Source organism: Brachyistius frenatus, unplaced genomic scaffold, assembly GCF_029030835.1.
Source record: "Brachyistius frenatus isolate BFR_SWC_R1_liver_20210118 unplaced genomic scaffold, ASM2903083v1 Contig_88, whole genome shotgun sequence".
Lineage (NCBI taxonomy): Eukaryota > Metazoa > Chordata > Actinopteri > Embiotocidae > Brachyistius > Brachyistius frenatus.
The window spans coordinates 536,072-553,633 of record NW_027210687.1 but is presented as its reverse complement, the minus strand read 5'-3'; the positions used below and the strand labels follow the sequence as shown (position 1 = coordinate 553,633).

Sequence of the window (17,562 nt, the reverse complement as noted above, 5' to 3'; positions counted from 1 at the left end):
CCCTCAGCACCAGTGGTGTGTTATGTAGTAGTCAGGGTGTTGTTACAAAGAGGTGTTTGGTTCCCATGTCATGACAAATTTGCACAGCCAGCATTTTCCCTCTTGACTTATCCTGAGTGATTAAACATCACACTTCCAACATTTGTTAGATGAACATTCATTCAATAAATCATTTGTGGTAATTGTAATGTTAACTGAGTGTGCACGTCTTATTTCAGTCGATTATTTGTAATGCATGCCATGTGATCAGTTTACTTTGAAGGAGTTCTTCATTTTCTGTGATGTCAGCTTATGTTTTTTTAAATGCTACAACACTGACTACTTCAAACTTTGGGAGTCTGTGTTGGAGAGGAAAATAAATGATTCACTGATGTAAATATAAAGACACATTTTCAACTTTTTAATAAATCACAAGGGAACTACACACAGTTATTTTTAATACATGAGAGACAACCTTCATTGACATTCAGTAGCACACAGCGGGACACAAATGCACAAATGCCTTTCATTGCTTTACTCAGTCTGAGCTTCCTCTGTGAGAACAACATGAAGCTGTAAGGTTCACAGGATTGTCTTAAATGCCATATACAGTACAATAAATGCATGAGAGATGAATCAAAGCTCTCCCACCCCTCAAGCACATAAAAGACATCCTTTGATTCATCAAAGCAAGAAAAACACAGAATCAAAGGGTATATTGTGGCATTTCCTTATGTGGAGGCACATTTATGTCACTTGAATCTTTCACAACGCAAGAATTTCAAACTTTGAACTCCAAAATTTGGTTCTACAACAAACAGCGCTGTCAAGAATCTTGTAAATTCAGCATTGGTCAGGTTTTTTTTACCCATGTGTCATTTCCTGTTCCAGCATTGAGAGCATCTGCTGGACAGACCAGTGGAAGCCATGATGAAACAGGCCTCACAGTTTTTTTTATTTTCCTCCTAGGATTCTTGGCATTTGCAGTGAAGTGCAGATGAATCAGAGTCAGATCATTGAGAGAAGACAAGATCACAAGAAGTCTCTGTAGTAGCCAGGAAATACGTCTTGACATCAGAGGCCACTGAAAAACAAAACAAAATAAATTAAGATTTGTTGCTTTTTGTGACAACTTGTGCTCTTGTTTCTGGTTTTGGTAAAACATAGCAAATGAAAAAGCACAGCTGAGGCTTACCAGACTTACAATAATGGACAGTCCATAGGGGAGAAGAGCACAAGAAAAGCAAAGGCTAGCATGTGAACCATGAATAATGTGGGGATAAAAGATAATGATCCCTAAAAGAACAATGGACCATGACTCAACTGACTACACGCCTAAGATAACACAGCAGAGGTCTGTGACCTGCATTAAACCATGCTCTGGTTGAGTACAGGGGTTAGGTCATTTATTAGGATCCTTTATATCTGCATTCAACAGTGGCTGCAGGGAGGTAATGTTTTCATAATAAACCTGCGAAGAGATGGATTGTTGTTCTGAATCATTTAGTATTAGCAGTGTAGCAGTGAATACTTAAAAGCCAAATGTGGGGCAGGGATCTATGCTCTTTGTGCATACTTGTAAGGATTATGAAACTGTTGGGTCTTCAGCATTCCTGCGCTTCTTTGAACACAAAAACAGGGTTTTCAGGGGGGGTTTCAGATGGGATTAGATATAGATGAAGGTCTTTAAAATGTCAGTCCTGGAATGTTGTATATGTATGAATATCTTGTTTTATCATTACTGAATTGATGTATCAGTGGGGAGTTGTGATTTATGATGTTTTCTTCCTCTGCCATGACATGTTTAATGACTGCAGTTATCCTGACTGATTAAACAGCACAAATCCAACGTATGGCTGCTCAGTCATAAGTTAAAGCACATGTAAATTAATCCTGTGATAAAGTTACGTGAGTAGGCATATCTCATCTCAGTCAGGTTGTAAATTATTTTAAACATGACTTTGTAATGCATGAAACAGCCAAGAAAATGCCTTTTACGTATTCAGAAGTGATAATTAATTGTGAAGCAAAAGTGCAAATGTAGTTACATGATATGTATCAACAGAAATCAGAGAACCAACTGCAATAATTGCATTACATTGTGTCATAATACTTTGAAGGAGTTCCCTATTGCCACTTGTAATTTGAAGTGTAAATTGACATTGGACATTCTCTTTTGAAGTTGTAATAACAACACTGATCACGTCAAACTTTGGTTATCTGTGCTGGAGAGGGAAATGAAAGCTTCACTGATGTAAATATAGGAAAACATGTATACCTCTTTACTAAACACAGTTGAACAGCAGCGTTTTATCACTGTTGGACCCTAGCCATTTGTCAGACTTTGAAGTTATTCGTTTTGAAGCACATCCCATGACGCTGTAAATTGCAAAGTCATGAATGAAGTAGGAAAATAATGATTTAGAAAACATCACACCCGGGGCAGCTGAATACTCTTAACGTCCACAACATGACTCAGCTAATGTGCAAAATAACAAATCAGAGGCCTGTGACCTGTATAAAATCTCCATGCAGTGGTTTATTACTTTATATTGACATCTTTACACCTGCATTAAACAGTGCAGCTGCAGGGAGGGAGTGTATTTATAATAACCCTCCAAAGAGATGATGGATTGTTGTTCTGCCTCTGAATCATTTAGTATTAGCAGTGTAGCAGTGAGTACTTAAAAGCCAAATGTGGGGCAGGCATCTTGGCTTTTCATGCATCTGTGCGTCTGCAACATGCTCCACTGCTCCACTTTCTCCCCCTTGTCTGGAGCCCCTTTTGTGACCCCACCCTAAACACACACAAATATTTTGAATTTGCACCAAAATCCATATATATATATATATATATATATATATATATACAGTGGTGTGGAAAAGTGTTTGCCCCCTTCCTGATTTCCAATTTTTTTGCATGTCTGTCACACTTAAATGTTTCAGATCATCAAACAAATTGAAATATTAGTTAAAGATAACACAAGTAAACACAAAATGCAGTTTTTAAATGAAGGTTTTTATTATTAAGGGAGAAAAAAAATCCAAACCCGCATGGCCCTGTGTGAAAAAGTGTTTGCCCCCTCCTGCTAAAACATAACTTAACTGTGGTTTATCACATCTGAGTTCAATTTCTCGAGCCACACCCAGGCCTGATTACTGCCACACCTGTTCTCAATCAAGAAATCACTTGGCCTGCCTGACAAAGTGAAGTAGATCAAAAGATCCTCAAAAGATAGACATCATGCCGAGATCCAAAGAAATTCAGGAACAAATGAGAAAGAAAGTAATTGAGATCTATCAGTCTGGAAAAGGTTATAAAGCCATTTCTAAAGCTTTGGGACTCCAGCGAACCACAATGAGAGCCATTATCCACAAATGGAGAAAACATGGAACAGTGGTGAACCTTCCCAGGAGCGGCCGGCCGACCAAAATTACCCCGAGAGAGCAGCGACGACTCATCCGAGAGGTCACAAAAGACCCCACAACAACATCCAAAGAACTGCAGGCCTCACTTGCCTCAGTTAAGGTCAGTGTTCATGACTCCACCATAAGAAAGAGACTGGGCAAAAATGGCTGCATGGCAGAATTCCAAGACGAAAACCATCGCTGAGCAAAAAGAACATTAAGGCTCGTCTCATTTTTGCCAGAAAACATCTTGATGATCCCCAAGACTTTTGGGAAAATACTCTGTGGACTGACGAGACAAAAGATGAACTTTTTGGAAGGTGTGTGTCCCGTTACATCTGGTGTAAAAGTAACACAGCATTTCAGAAAAAGAACATCATACCAACAGTAAAATATGATGGTGGTAGTGTGATGGTCTGGGGCTGTTTTGCTGCTTCAGGACCTGGAAGACTTGCTGTGATAAATGGAACCATGAATTCTACCGTCTACCAAAACATCCTGAAGGAGAATGTCCGGCCATCTGTTCGTGACCTCAAGCTGAAGCCAACTTGGGTTCTGCAGCAGGACAATGATCCAAAACACACCAGCAAGTCCACCTCTGAATGGATGAAGAAAAACAAAATGAAGACTTTGGAGTGGCCTAGTCAAAGTCCTGACCTGAATCCTATTGAGATGCTGTGGCATGACCTTAAAAAGGCGGTTCGTGCTGGAAAACCCTCCAATGTGGCTGAATTACAACAACTCTGCAAAGATGAGTCGGCCAACATTCCCCCACAGCTGGAAAAGACTCATTGCAAGTTATCGCAAACGCTTGATTGCAGTTGTTGCTGCTAAAGGTGGCCCAACCAGTTATTAGGTTTAGGGGGCAAACACTTTTTCACACAGGGCTATGTGGGTTTGGATTTTTTTTTCTCCCTTAATAATAAAAACCTTCATTTTAAAAACTGCATTTTGTGTTTACTTGTTAACTTTAACTAATATTTAAATTTGTTTGATGATCTGAAACATTTACTAAGTGTGACGAACATGTAAAAAAAATAAGAAATCAGGAAGGGGGCAAACACTTTTTCACACCACTATATATATATATTTAATTTTTAATTATTATTATTATTTTTATTTATTTTTTACTTTCTTATGTGGAGTTTTAGTTCTGGATTAATTTGAGAACTGTTTGATAAATTTAACATGGAATTTCTTGGAGGAAATATCGCCAAACTGCTGCCACTAGACATGTATTGTTGAAGGTGAAGTGTCAGGTTAAAGTACAGTAATCTTTCATGGTAACTACAGCTCAGCCTGTATTAAGTTGTATAAACGTCTGCTGTAGCTGGCTCTGGAGGAGATTTATCAAGTCTAACATGATAACCCCAATGATGTGATCAGGGTTTTCTCTCCTTGGCTCAGTATCTGAATGACAACCATGTTCTACGATTCTGCATGATTTCCATCCAACCCCAATGCTCAGAGCTAATACATGAATATTAAAAGTATATATATATAAAAGTAGTGTGTAATCTATGCAGCAAGGTGGAAAGCGGGACATAGGTCAGACAGACATGCAAAAACATGTATCCCTTTCATTCATTTAAATGGAGCCACATTGGAAGCGGAAACTGAGGGTTTTTGGGCAAACAAGGTGGACCGGGGTCACCTTTTGCTGCACGCCACATCATCCAGCAAAGCGCTATGTTGGCCAATCAGAGACATGCAAGTTCACAAGTGAACTGTTTACCTCACTACTGTTATGACGAAAGATAAAACAGCTGCCTTAGTGATAACTGATTAAACACAAGCCTATTCTCAGCCTGAGTTCCTGCCAAGTGTGAGACGTTTTGGGGAGGTATATGTTACTGGTATGTAGACCAAACTTTGCGTTCCCTTGCAGATCTCCAGATCTCTGATTCTTTTTGCATTGTGGACTGTCTGGGGTTGTAAAGGGTTATCTGAGCTTGGGCTTGGAGCCTCCCTGATGTTTTTTTGTTTTTATTTATTTTTAACATAAAGGCTGCATTACAAATTGAAAGTGATGAATTTGGGGAGCATGTATTATTTTTTACCAGACCAGGAGGATCTAAAGGAAGGCGCTGAATGATGCATCATTAAAACTGTAAATGCCAAATGTTTTGAAATGAACAATGCTAAATCCCAAGAGTCTGGACATCTACTGTTTTTCACAATCTGTCTTCACATTTCTTTTGTGTGCTTTCACTGACTAAATTTATTTTAGTCTCCTTACCTTGTCCTGTTCACTGTTGTCATTTTGGTGTTTCTGTTGCTCCATTGCTCTTCATGTATGGCACGTCTTTCTCCGCATCTCCTCTCTGCCTGTGATGGGTGATAAAGAACATAATATATGATAAGAATTTAATATTGAATGCTATACCTTTATCTTTACGTAATCGTAAATGGTCAATAAAACGCCATCTTCAGGATGGAGGATGTAAACTCATTAAAATATAAAGCAGGTTTTTCTGTTTCTTCACTCTTAATTGTGTGAGCTGGATGGTGCCACGCTCCATGGTGCTGTAGCCACGGCATTGTTAGCTATTGCTGTGTGAATAGGTCAGGAGGGCCAGGGGGGGTTGAGGAGATTGCACTTTGAGTCAATTAGTAGCCATGAACCCGAGAGCTCTGATGTTTTCTCCTCCATTCATCTCTCCATTAAAAAAGCTGCAATACACTGTTGTTATGTATCTAACCACTTAATCCACACACAGTTGCTCAAGGCAAACCCAAAAATAAGCACAGGAGCGGTTTTAAATCAATGATGCAGATAAGTCTCTCCCTCTCTCACACTTTCTCCCACACATGTAACACATATGCACTTTTTTTGTGTCATTGTGTATGTGTGTGCTCATAATTTTGTATAGGTGGAAGTATTTTACATAATTTGCTTTTATGAAGTATTACTGCTCTTAAAGCTAATGATGTTAAATTTGTCATTTTGTTCAGGTATTGTCTGAATCTAAATCCAAAAACAGAACATTGATAAGAAGCAGGAGGAGTCGGAACACATCACAAGAGATCACTCTGCATTGGTGCCAAAAATCAAAAAATGCCCAAGGTTTGTACTCACGGTCTGATTTTGTTGGAGAACCTCTGCCGCAGTATGAGAGCGATGGTGGTGAGGACCATCATAGTTGTACACATGGTTCTACCCCAAGGATCTCTTGCTTTGGGCCAGCTGGTGTTTTTTTTTAGAGCCCTGGAACTTCTTCCCCCATTGGAAAGGCTGGACTGGTAAAAGGCAGAGTTTGTGGTGTAACAATCTGACTATTCCTGCCTTTCCGCTTGGCTCCCTCCCATGATTGGGGAGATTAGCACAGAGGATTATCTAGGATCAAGGAGGGGGGGGTGAGATCTGGCTGGCAAAACTGGGAGGCAAACAGAGCATGCTGTGTGCTGCTATTCTGAAAACAACCCACCTCAACACCACATTGTTAGCACAGCAAGCCAAATCAACTGCTAGATTGTACTTTTTTGTTAAGAAAGGGAAGCATTTCATGGGCAGGCCTATGACAGCTTCACAGGGTTTAGAGAATAAAATGTGTCAGTTCAATTACTGTATGTCTGGATTTTCCTGATTCCCTGATGTTGTGCTCAAACTTGGATCTACGTTGGCTATCAAAGGGCTAAATATACCAGACCCTCTAATGACATCCCTGCAGGTCAAGTGCAGTGTTCCTACAATATATCATGAAAAGAGAGAGGATAGTGAGATAAATGGGGGTATAAATAGGGACCGTCAGCAGCTAAACCACTTATACGTATCACTGTTGACTCAAGCACAGAATAAGGCAGCAGTAGGCCAAGAAGGAGAAAAGGCGTAATATTGTTGACTCGTCAGTGAGCAGAAACACAGGAGAGTCAGATTAGGGCAGAAATAAAGTTCAAAGAATGCAAACCTTTGTTGAGACATTAGAGGGTTTTCTTTTGTATTTTTATTTCAAAGTTTAGTCAATGACAGATACAAATGTGAGTCATAATTAAAAACGATGTGCAATCGTTACGATTAACTGTTAAAAATTTAAAAATGTCTTTGTATTCATATCTAATAAAGTGGACACGAGTGGATACAGACTGATACATATCTGAAAAACATCATTATGTTTAAGAAAGAATGGTGTTTACATTATAATTTGTAGATATACACATTCGGTAGAAGGCACATCCAACTCAAATGTGACCTCTCGTCCACTGTTGGCTCTATGGTTGCATTTTCTTTATCATTGCCGTCTCCTTTAAATGGGTTACAAACGTAAGGAGAGCAGCTTTAAGTATTTTCCTTTCTTCCTTCCTTCCTTCCTTCCTTCCTTCCTTCCTTCCTTCCTTCCTTCCTTCCTCTCTCTCTCTCTCTCTCTCTCTCTCTCTCTCTCTCTCTCTCTCTCACACACACACACACACACACACACACACACACACACACACACACACACACACACACACACACACACACACACACACACACACACACACACACACACACACATGCATACCCACTGCTAGCCACAACAGAGGCAGAGTACATGTTCTTATTGTTGTTGTTTATATTAGAGTATGTTCCACAGCCCATGATTATTTTAGACTACATCAAACTGTAAACCCGGATTACAATCAACTGATTCTTGACTCATGAGGCATCAGGCCAAAAGTTAGAAGGATCCCCGTGTGCGCGATCCAAGTCTAAAAATTTTATCCCGTTGAGGTCGAGAGCTTCGTCCAGCCAACTTCCTCGTAGACCGCTGAGATGCTGCAGCAGACCGTTGCTAAGAACTTGGTCCACGCTGTGGCCACCTCCGGCGTGACAACCTTTGGAAACTCTTCTCCCAGGACTTCCAGGATCACACCGCTCAGAATCTGAGCAAGACACAAACAAATCTACCTCAGTTTTCTAATTTGAGCCTTTAGGGGTTTACATCCATATCCAAAGCAATCATTTAATTCTAGAGTTCAAACATTTAACTCTTATTGATATGATGGTCCATACAGCCTTAAAGCAACTGCATTGATCCTAACAAATGCACATTTCCTGACAAGCTTGATCCTGACTTTCTCAAGTTGGATGTAGACTTCATAGCAGAAACTATGACTTATTTTTAATCTTATACCCTTTCCAACAATCAGAATTGTAATATCTGCAAATCTGCCTTTGTTCTTCTTTTGCTGAAATGAGGGGATCCCTGAGTTGCATTCAAATCTCCAAATTAGCTAAAGTTTATCAGTGAACAATGTTTTTGACACCAGTAGTATTCGTTCTATCTCAACAGCAGGCAGGCTTCAAATTTCTCAGCTGGAACACAGTTTGCTTCCTCTTCCTCCCTTCCTGTATCAAAAGGCATCCCTCAGGGATCCATACTAGGAACACTGTTGTTCTCCGTAAACAATCTTATCAACAATTTGTCAAATGCCACGTTCCATTTTCATCATTCAGGCTGCCTCTATGTTTTTCAGTTTAAGTCAACAAGAGGTCGTGCGATCTTTAAATGACAACGAGTTATCATCTAACGCTTCAAAGATCTCAGCTGCTCAAGGGCTTAACAGTGTTTTTTCATGTATTAGTTATCTATTTATGTATTCATGTATTGTTATTGATACAAATCTATGATTGAATTCACATTGAAAACTTTCCAGACAGTAACTTAAATTAAAGTGGCATTTTTATGAATATATCCTACAAATCCTGTTTTATTAGTCCATGTGGTGGCGGGGTGTGGTTAGCTCAGCTGCAGGGGGTACAGAGTGGGAGGAGTGGTTCAGGGAACGATGCCGGGAAGGCGTAATGAGCACAGCTGTGCCAAATGTGGACTGACGAGTGCTCCCCTATAAAGTGAGCAGGGAGAAGGAAGCTGGGAGGAAAGCGTTGGCACAGAGACATTGGTGTGTGGTCAGGGCGAATAAACGCATTTACACCCGAACGTGTGACTGAGCGAGTCATCTGTGTCCAGGAGAAACCCCAGTAGCACCAACCTTGCTACAGTCCAAACAGCTGTGTTGGTTAACTACTGTGTTGGCAGCACTTTCTGTTCACAAGTTTACAAGAATTGACTGCACAGTGGCCTACATAGTTCAACATATAAAATATTTTTTTTAATCTCAAAATACAGTCTCATTTGTTTTTTCAATAGTTAATTTCACTTCTAAGGACAAATGAATTTGATCTTAGAAATTTGTTGGGACCTTCTCATAATAATTTCATTAACACAGTATTATTGTGTACAATGATTGTGTTTTGTGTTGTTGCTCATCTGACATACAGCATGTCTCAGCTTTTCACAGGTTTTCTCATGTTTTAACTGAACTGTTTGGCTCTGTTGATAGTGAGCTGTAAACCTAGATCAAGGAAACTTGTGGGAGTCTCGCTCTTTCTGTACATAACTCTAAGTAGTTTTTTTTTTTATTATGTAGGATGTTTACACTGAAAAGGTGTCAAATTAACTATATGCAAACCAGACAATGTGCATATATGGTAGATCTTTGAGTGTTCTTTTAATGGGTCAATGGGAAACGGGGGCTCACATGAAAATAAACTATTGGGTGATGGTGTGTATTTGTAAAGCGTGCTGTGACATTTCAAACTTACAGATTGATTGATGTTTGACATTGACATACGCGTCATTTTCTGTGATCATATGGATTAATTTGTATACTAACGGGTAAAACAGTAGACTATGATGATGAGAATGTGGTATACAGTATAGAATTAGTATTTGTGGTATGGATTTGAGACACAACTTGTTTTTCAGTTTTGTCTTTTTGCCTCTCAGAGTCTAGTTGGCAAAAATCCCTTAAAGCAGCTTTAACTGTTTTTCACTGAAATTTCTTATCTATACATCTCTCTATATATGGTCCATTGTCATATCACAAGCATCCCAATCTTTTAAAGCATGTGTCACTTTGTTTTGTTTTCACTCACACTTTACCTTGAAGTACACAGGCTCCACCTTGTGTCGGAGAGCGTGGGTCTTACCCACCAGCTTCAGCACTGAAGCCATCTTGTCTGAGTTGTCCAGACTCTCCACCAGCGTGTTGATAGCATTCATTACCCGATGAGCATGTTTCTTCAGTTGGGAACTCTGCTCTATCTCCTCTGGGTCCTCAATGTCCTTGAACTGGCTGAAGTACTGCTTAGATGAGGGGAAGTTGACAAACAGCCTGCGAAGGAGGAGGGTTAGAGAGTTTAACGAGAGATATGTTGTGTACGATGTGCAGCTGCCGAATCTGCACTATTCTCATCATCCTTTAAGCCTGCACCAGCTTGATCTTACAAACCCACGTTCATTTTTCAAGCTGGCAAGATACCATGAGTAAACACTTGCTCTCACATGGGAGTGCTGCATGCTTTCCCTATAAATGTTTGCTTTTACCAGATACTGTGTGCTATGGTTCTCATATATTTGAAAAGAATTTAGAAAAGTAGGAAAAGCGGCTGAGAAATCGTCACGGAAAATGTCTGAATGAGAGAATTCCTTACAGAGGTAAAGTTTTAGATATACTAAACAATAGCTATTGAATATAATACAGCATAGTAGGCCAAAAAGAAAGTACAATTTTTCCTTTATTTAACAAGTTAATACTCAAAAGATTTCTTTCTCTCAACTTTTGTACACAAATTTATTAAAATCTGTGTTAGTGCGCACTTTACCTTTCCAAGTTAATCCATCTACCTGGCAGGTGTGGTATAGCATATATCAAGTTCCTGATTAAAGAGCATGGTTATTGCACAGGTGTGCCTTGGACAGGTCACAATAAAAGGCCTCTCTAAAATATGAAGTTTCATCATTAATTATTTTTTGCAGTAAACACAGTTTATCATATATTTTTTCTATGTTTCATGTATTTTGGTACCTATGTCGATCCAGGGCAACCCAAACAGGCTCAACTGGGGACATGACTGGTGACTATGCAGGCCTTCCAAGAACTCTGATGTCTTCACCTTCCAAGAATTCAGTATAGATCATTGCAACATCCTTGCAATGTTCATTATCATGCTGCAATATGTCGGAGGATGTATGGCAGATTAATGGAGCTCAGGATCTTGTCACAAAGTATCTGTGTATTCAAATTGACATCAATAAAATGCACCTGTGGTTCGCTGTCTATAGCAAATGTCTTCCCCTAACATAACCCTACCTGCCACCATGTGCCACTGTTCACAACGTTCACATGAGGAAACTGTTCGACCACATGATGCCATACGCTCTGTCTGCCATCTGCCCGGTACGGAGTAAACCAGGATTAATCTGCTAAGAGAACACTTCTCCAGAGTGCAAGAGGCCATCTGAGGTAAGATTTTGCCCATTCATGTTAGCTATGACACTGAACTGCTGTCAGCTCAAGACAGCAGTTAGTACTCAGATGAACTTCCCTGAGAGGGTTTATGAAGAAATTGTTTGGTTGCACAAACAAACTGTTGAATCAGCTATCTGTGTGGCTTCTGTCAGACAATCGGAGACGAGATGTGGCCTGGCTGGTGTGGTTACATGTGGTCTGCAGCTGTGTGGCCGATTGGACATACTGCTAAATTTTCAGAAACAACATTGGAGACGGCTCATGGTGGTGAAATGAACATTCAGTTTCTGGGCAACCGCTCCGGTGGACATTCCTGCAGTCAGCATGCCAACTGCCTGCTCTTTTAAAACCTGTGGCATTGGTGGCATTGTGTTGGATGATAAATCTACACATTTTAGAGTGACCTTTTATGCTGACCAGTCCAAGCCACACCTGTGCAATAAGCATGCTGTTCACCAATATTTATTTTGCTTACTTTAGTTTCTGTCATGGCTTAAAGACCTGACAACCCTGCATAGTTTCTATAAAAGGAGAAAAGTGTTAATTAGAGAGGTAAACAATTTAATGTCACTGCTCACTAAGGCTATGATGGGCACACTTGATGTCTTCTTTGACTTAATATTTGACTTTGCAATTATAATTACTGCAAAGACAGCTAATGTTTCATGTTTCTGTTTGCATAAATATGATATTGTTCCCATTTAAATTCAAGTTCGAGGTCTCGATTTGAATGTCTGTTTGTACATCCTGACTCACACTGTGCTCTTTCAGATGTTTTCTTTGTCTTTATAGCCGCTTGACCCTGAGAGGTATCATGGGAAATTATCAGAGAGGAACCTAAAAACCCACCCCCTCCCACAGTCTGGGAAGAGGGCCAATGCATCTGGTTGCTGTTTTATTTGAAGCAGATGGCTAGATGTAAGTTTTACTTGTCAATTTAAATGTCTGAAAAGGGCAGAGGTTAGAAGGTGCTGTATTAGTTTTCCAGCTTTGGGAGGCCCTGCTAGGAATATTTTTGCTCTTCTTGCAGCGGGCTGCTGCAAGAAGAGCAAAAAAATTCCTAGTTTCACTACAAACTAATGAGGAACTGTGGTGTTTAATCTTTCTGTCTTGTCCTGACCTGTGGTTGCATATAAATAGCCTCATTAGTATTTTATATGGTCATTGGACTCTTAATCCTTTCTTATCTTATTTGAAGAATAACCAAAGAGCTTAATTCAGAAAAGTTTCTAATTTCAGAAACAGAGCACCATGATTTTCTACTTTGGATGTTATCTGTTACCCTATAAAAAGAGAGTTAGTTTGAAGGATTAGCAATAGTGTTTAGGTTCAACACAGTGATAGGCTCTATTCCGACTGGCAAAAGAAGAATTTCTCAGGGTCACCCTTATCAATCAGTCCTCATTCCTCAAATTCCTGAAGGTTGCGGGGTCTTTGTGATGGATTGTAAATCAGAATATAAGCTGTAAATTGAGTTAATGCTTTCCTCCCTCTCAGCTTTTACCTCCTGCAATCAGAGAGGATTATGAAGGCATGCTGTGTCATGCAGTGCATTTTGTCACGCATAAAAGCCTGTCAAAGCCTTCACACCTTTTCCAAATCCCTACAGATGGTTGGATTTTTCAACATTTTCTTTTCTTGGAAATCACTGTAACTGTTAAAGGAAGACAGTCACTGTAACAACAGCAGGAATAATCCAACAGGTCTGAAAGGTAATTATATATAGTGAATGTTTAACTGATTGACTTAAGACTAGAAATTTGAAACACCTGTCGAACCTGTAACAGAGAACGCTGCCATCACTTGTTTTCAGAGAAAAAGGTGTGTTGTGGAATCACGATGCGGTAGGTTGCCTGGCCCTCTATGCTGGCATTCAAAACATGACCTGCTCTTTAAGGGAGGGAGCCCAAAGAGAGCCAAATATGTCAGAATGATGGATTGCAATATTTATCTTTTGCGTCTACAACTTCAAATTAGTATCAAGAAAAATTGTGAGGTGAGAATTTCGCATATGAACTGTTTTCTGACTGGAAACTTGTAAAGTCAATTAGATTATTAAAGTTTAGCGATGCTACATTCTGAGCAAAGAAGTTCCAACAATGGACTTCATTCAGACAGATCTCTTTGCAGGTTATTGGTAAAAACAGGTTGTCTGTGACAGAAAAGCATCAGCAGGCTTTCTGGCAGTATAGCAGGTGCACTAATATCACTGAGGTGAAAAGAGGCAAAAGGCAAATTTGACCCAAAAGGTGTGAACGAAATAAAGTTGCAGAGATGAGAATCTAAAGACAAATTAAAAACTTTTTTTTTTCTTTGAACTCAATTCAGTGAGGTATGTTTGTGTGTATGTATGTGTGTGCATATATATATGTCCATATCCGTTCATCTATCTAGCCCATCTAGCCTCTATGTATTTATGTGTAAAAGTGTGTATGCATATATGCATTTAATATTAGTTGTTCTAGCCATTAATTTTTTTAAATTTATTTATGTATTCATGCATTTACCTCCATATCAGTACAATCTGTGTTAACCTATGAACTTCTAAACCTTTCTTCGATTATTAACTTTACACATTCACCTCTAAATTTATGATGTGATTTCCAGCTCTTTTTCCTTCTGTGTATCCCTTATTAAAATCCCTCCCAGACCAAATACAATCTTGTTGCCAAATTGCAGAAATTGTTTCTTGTTGTTTTTTCTTTTGTGCTCAGCTCTGATATATTTGTTTTTTGATGAATATTAACAAAAGAAAATTGGAATATGCTTCTGAAATGCTACTGAACAGTAGAGTGTGTTAATGGTTAAACAACCATAATAAAGTTTATTGGTGATAAATACCAAAATAGCTCAAATACCGCACATTCCCCTTTGAGATAGCATTTGTCACTTTGATCATCTCTCTCTCTCATTAATATTATTATTATTGTTTGTTTGTTTGTTTGTTTGTTTGAATTAGATGAATATCTTTGTAACTCTGTGCTCAAGCTGCATATAAAACATCAAACATGTAGACAAGAAAGTAAACTACAGAGAGAAATACCTGACTAGTATGGCTGCCCCAACATCATCACATTTCTGGAAGACTTTTGCCCAGGAGTCTTTGATTACCACCCTCTCCTTGTCAGTCAGTGGGGTTGGTTGCTCCAGGTTGTCCACCTCTCCCTCTCTCTGCATCCTCTCCATCTGGAAACACAGTGTGTAGTGAGCTGAGCACATGCAGAAGGCAGGGCTGATGAGAGTACCCCTCCCCCAAAATACACACAATTTCTACCTTTTTTCTTGTTTGTGTCTTTATTCCTGTTGAGAGAGGAAAAAAGATTTTGTTTCCCTGTCCACCTTTTTTTTCCCAGTGAGAATCTTTGCTCTCTACCTCTGAATCTGTGCTGAGCAAGAGTGTGAGTGAAGAACAGGCTGAAAAAACACAAGAAACACACGCAGAGAAAGAGGAGGAGCCTCTGTACCCTCTCTTTTACACTCTGCATTCCTCCTTCCCTCCTTCCCTCTCTCCCTTTTTCTCCCTCTACCCACCTCACCTTTGTAGGTGGTCTTTGATGAAAACGTGATGAGATGGGAAACAAATCCTTAATAAGAGAGTCAGACGTGTGATGCAATGCAATATTATGGTGCTAAAATAAGACACCCTGACCTTTTCCACACTATCCAGGAGATTGACCTGTAATGATATTGAATTTCTCACAAAGCCCTGCCGACGTAAATGTAAAAACAGTTTGCTAACTGAGAATTAAACAGTATGACATCCATCAGAAATAGGGCAGACGTCTTTTCACTTTGCTTTGTTCTGTGCAAGACACTAATCATACCAGCATGTTTTGAGTCCATTTCACATGACTTTACTCTTACCATTGAACAGTATGGCCACACCCTTAAGAGACCCACACATGTCTCATACATTACTGTTCACTGCACAGTTTTAATAAAAACCATACATTTTCCAGCATTATCAATGGGAAGACATACCTTACTTGTGTTGTATACCAGCATGTTTTGAGTCCATTTTACATAGCTTTACTCTTACCATTAAACAGTATGGCCACACCCTTAAGAGACCCACACGTCTCACACATTCCTGTTCACCGCACAGTTCTAATAAAAACCATACATTTTCCAGCATTATCAGTGGGAAGACATACCTTACTTGTGTTGTATACCAACATGTTTTGAGTCCATTTTACATTGCTTTACTCTTTCCATTGAACAGTATGTCCACCCCCTTAAGAGACCCACACATGTCTCACACATTCCTGTTCACCGCACAGTTTTAATAAAAACCATACATTTTCCAGCATTATCAGGGGGGGGAGGCATACCTTACTTGTGTCGTATACCAGCATTTTTGAGTCCATTTCACATGGCTTTACTCTTACCATTAAACAGTATATCCACCCCCTTAAGAGACCCACACATTCCTGGTCACTGCACAGTTTTAATAAAAACCATACATTTTCCAGCATTATCAGGGGGGAAGACATACCTTACTTGTGTTGTCAGCTTGAAAAACTTCGGAATGTTCTTATTCTACTCCATAAAGGGCTCTATGAACAGAATCCATTTACCCGTAGTCTAACTGTTGAAGGAGACCAAATAAAAATACATCAGATATTATAACAGAGGCTAAGACCGAGGTGATATTAACTGTGTTCCTGGGGAGGTGTAATGTACAGCCCCATGTTAAACATTGACAGAGTCTTTGATAGTGTGCTATTAGCGATCAAGAAAAAAAACTGGGCTGAAGTGTATTTCCGGGATTGCTGTGGCCTAAAAGTAACCTTTCAAAACGGATGTGTAATAGCCCATTATCAGCTAATTACAATAGGAAATAATATAATGTTGTAATAAGATCAGTCTACTCCCAATAAAATACAATGAGTTTGTCAATAATCAGTTTATGAAGCTCATTATAGCAGGCTTAATATGTCCATCGAACCAGTTTGTCTGGGATCAGTTTGTTCCTGTCAGATAGGTTACTGTGCATGAACAGACCAATGAATTTAGATCAGTGTGCTCTACTTTTACTCTACTGGTTTATATTTCTACAGAGGAACCCACATGTTTTTTTGTAAATCCTTTACATGTCACTTGTGCCTGTGCAGTTGTACACACGATAGGAATCTAATAGAGTAGACTGTAGTTCATGAGTAATGTAATACCTTTAACCAACTCTCCTCAGGAAAACAAGGATCTCATTGAATCATTGTGTTACATTCAAAGACATTACTCTTCAGTAGAAGCAGAGCTAATGAGTAATGCCATCTGGTGGACAGTTGGGGTAATACTGCTTCATAGGTCCTTTCGAACACTATTTTGAGATGAATGAAATTTGTTCTACTTTTATTATTATTTGTAGAAGTCGATCATTAACTGTGCATGTTGGCTTATCTGTCAGATACTGAGGGTAAATAATAGGTACACAATACAAAAGGCTTTTGGTTTAATCAGGAAACCTTAAAAAAGAACATTTTGCCACAGTTTTTCTCCTCCAAGCACCATGAGTATGAGTAACAATCCCAATATCTGGATTTAATACATGACAATATGATGGTTGTTTAATCTGTCATACAGTTATTCAAAATGACAGAAGCCTGCGTGTGTAAATACATTTACATCATGTCTCATAACCACCCGCCCAAAAATAACAAAATCCCGACATTTTTGCAACTCAATTTTAAGCTTTTGTGGGCCTCTTAAACTTTTACTGGCAAAACTGTGTAGCAAAGGTATATTTGGATTGAAAATATTCAGGAATATATTCATATTCATTCTCACTTGATAAATAATCCAAAATTAACAGCGATAATGGTGGATTGGACAAAGTGCATGCAGTAAAGTAAAAGCTGGTTAGAGTTGACCCAAGTAATTCCA

General features: G+C 39.2%; 1 protein-coding gene across 2 annotated transcripts; it reads right to left on the bottom strand.

Annotated features, from left to right (window-relative positions):
- Positions 1–7,308: 7,308 nt before the first annotated feature.
- Positions 7,309–16,319, bottom strand: LOC138627599 (cytoglobin-1-like). 2 transcript variants are annotated; one of them, XM_069710038.1, is made up of 4 exons: positions 16,175–16,319; positions 14,723–14,865; positions 10,311–10,542; positions 7,309–8,247 (listed from the first exon to the last, which is right to left on the bottom strand). In XM_069710038.1, the coding sequence occupies exons 2-4, from the start codon at positions 14,863–14,865 to the stop codon at positions 8,083–8,085; spliced, it is 540 nt and encodes a 179-aa protein (XP_069566139.1). In that variant the 5' UTR covers positions 16,175–16,319; the 3' UTR covers positions 7,309–8,082. The 2 variants fall into 2 exon arrangements, with proteins under 2 accessions (XP_069566139.1, XP_069566138.1); XM_069710037.1 differs by lacking the exon at positions 16,175–16,319 and adding an exon at positions 14,954–15,060.
- Between the last annotated feature and the right edge of the window lie 1,243 nt (positions 16,320–17,562).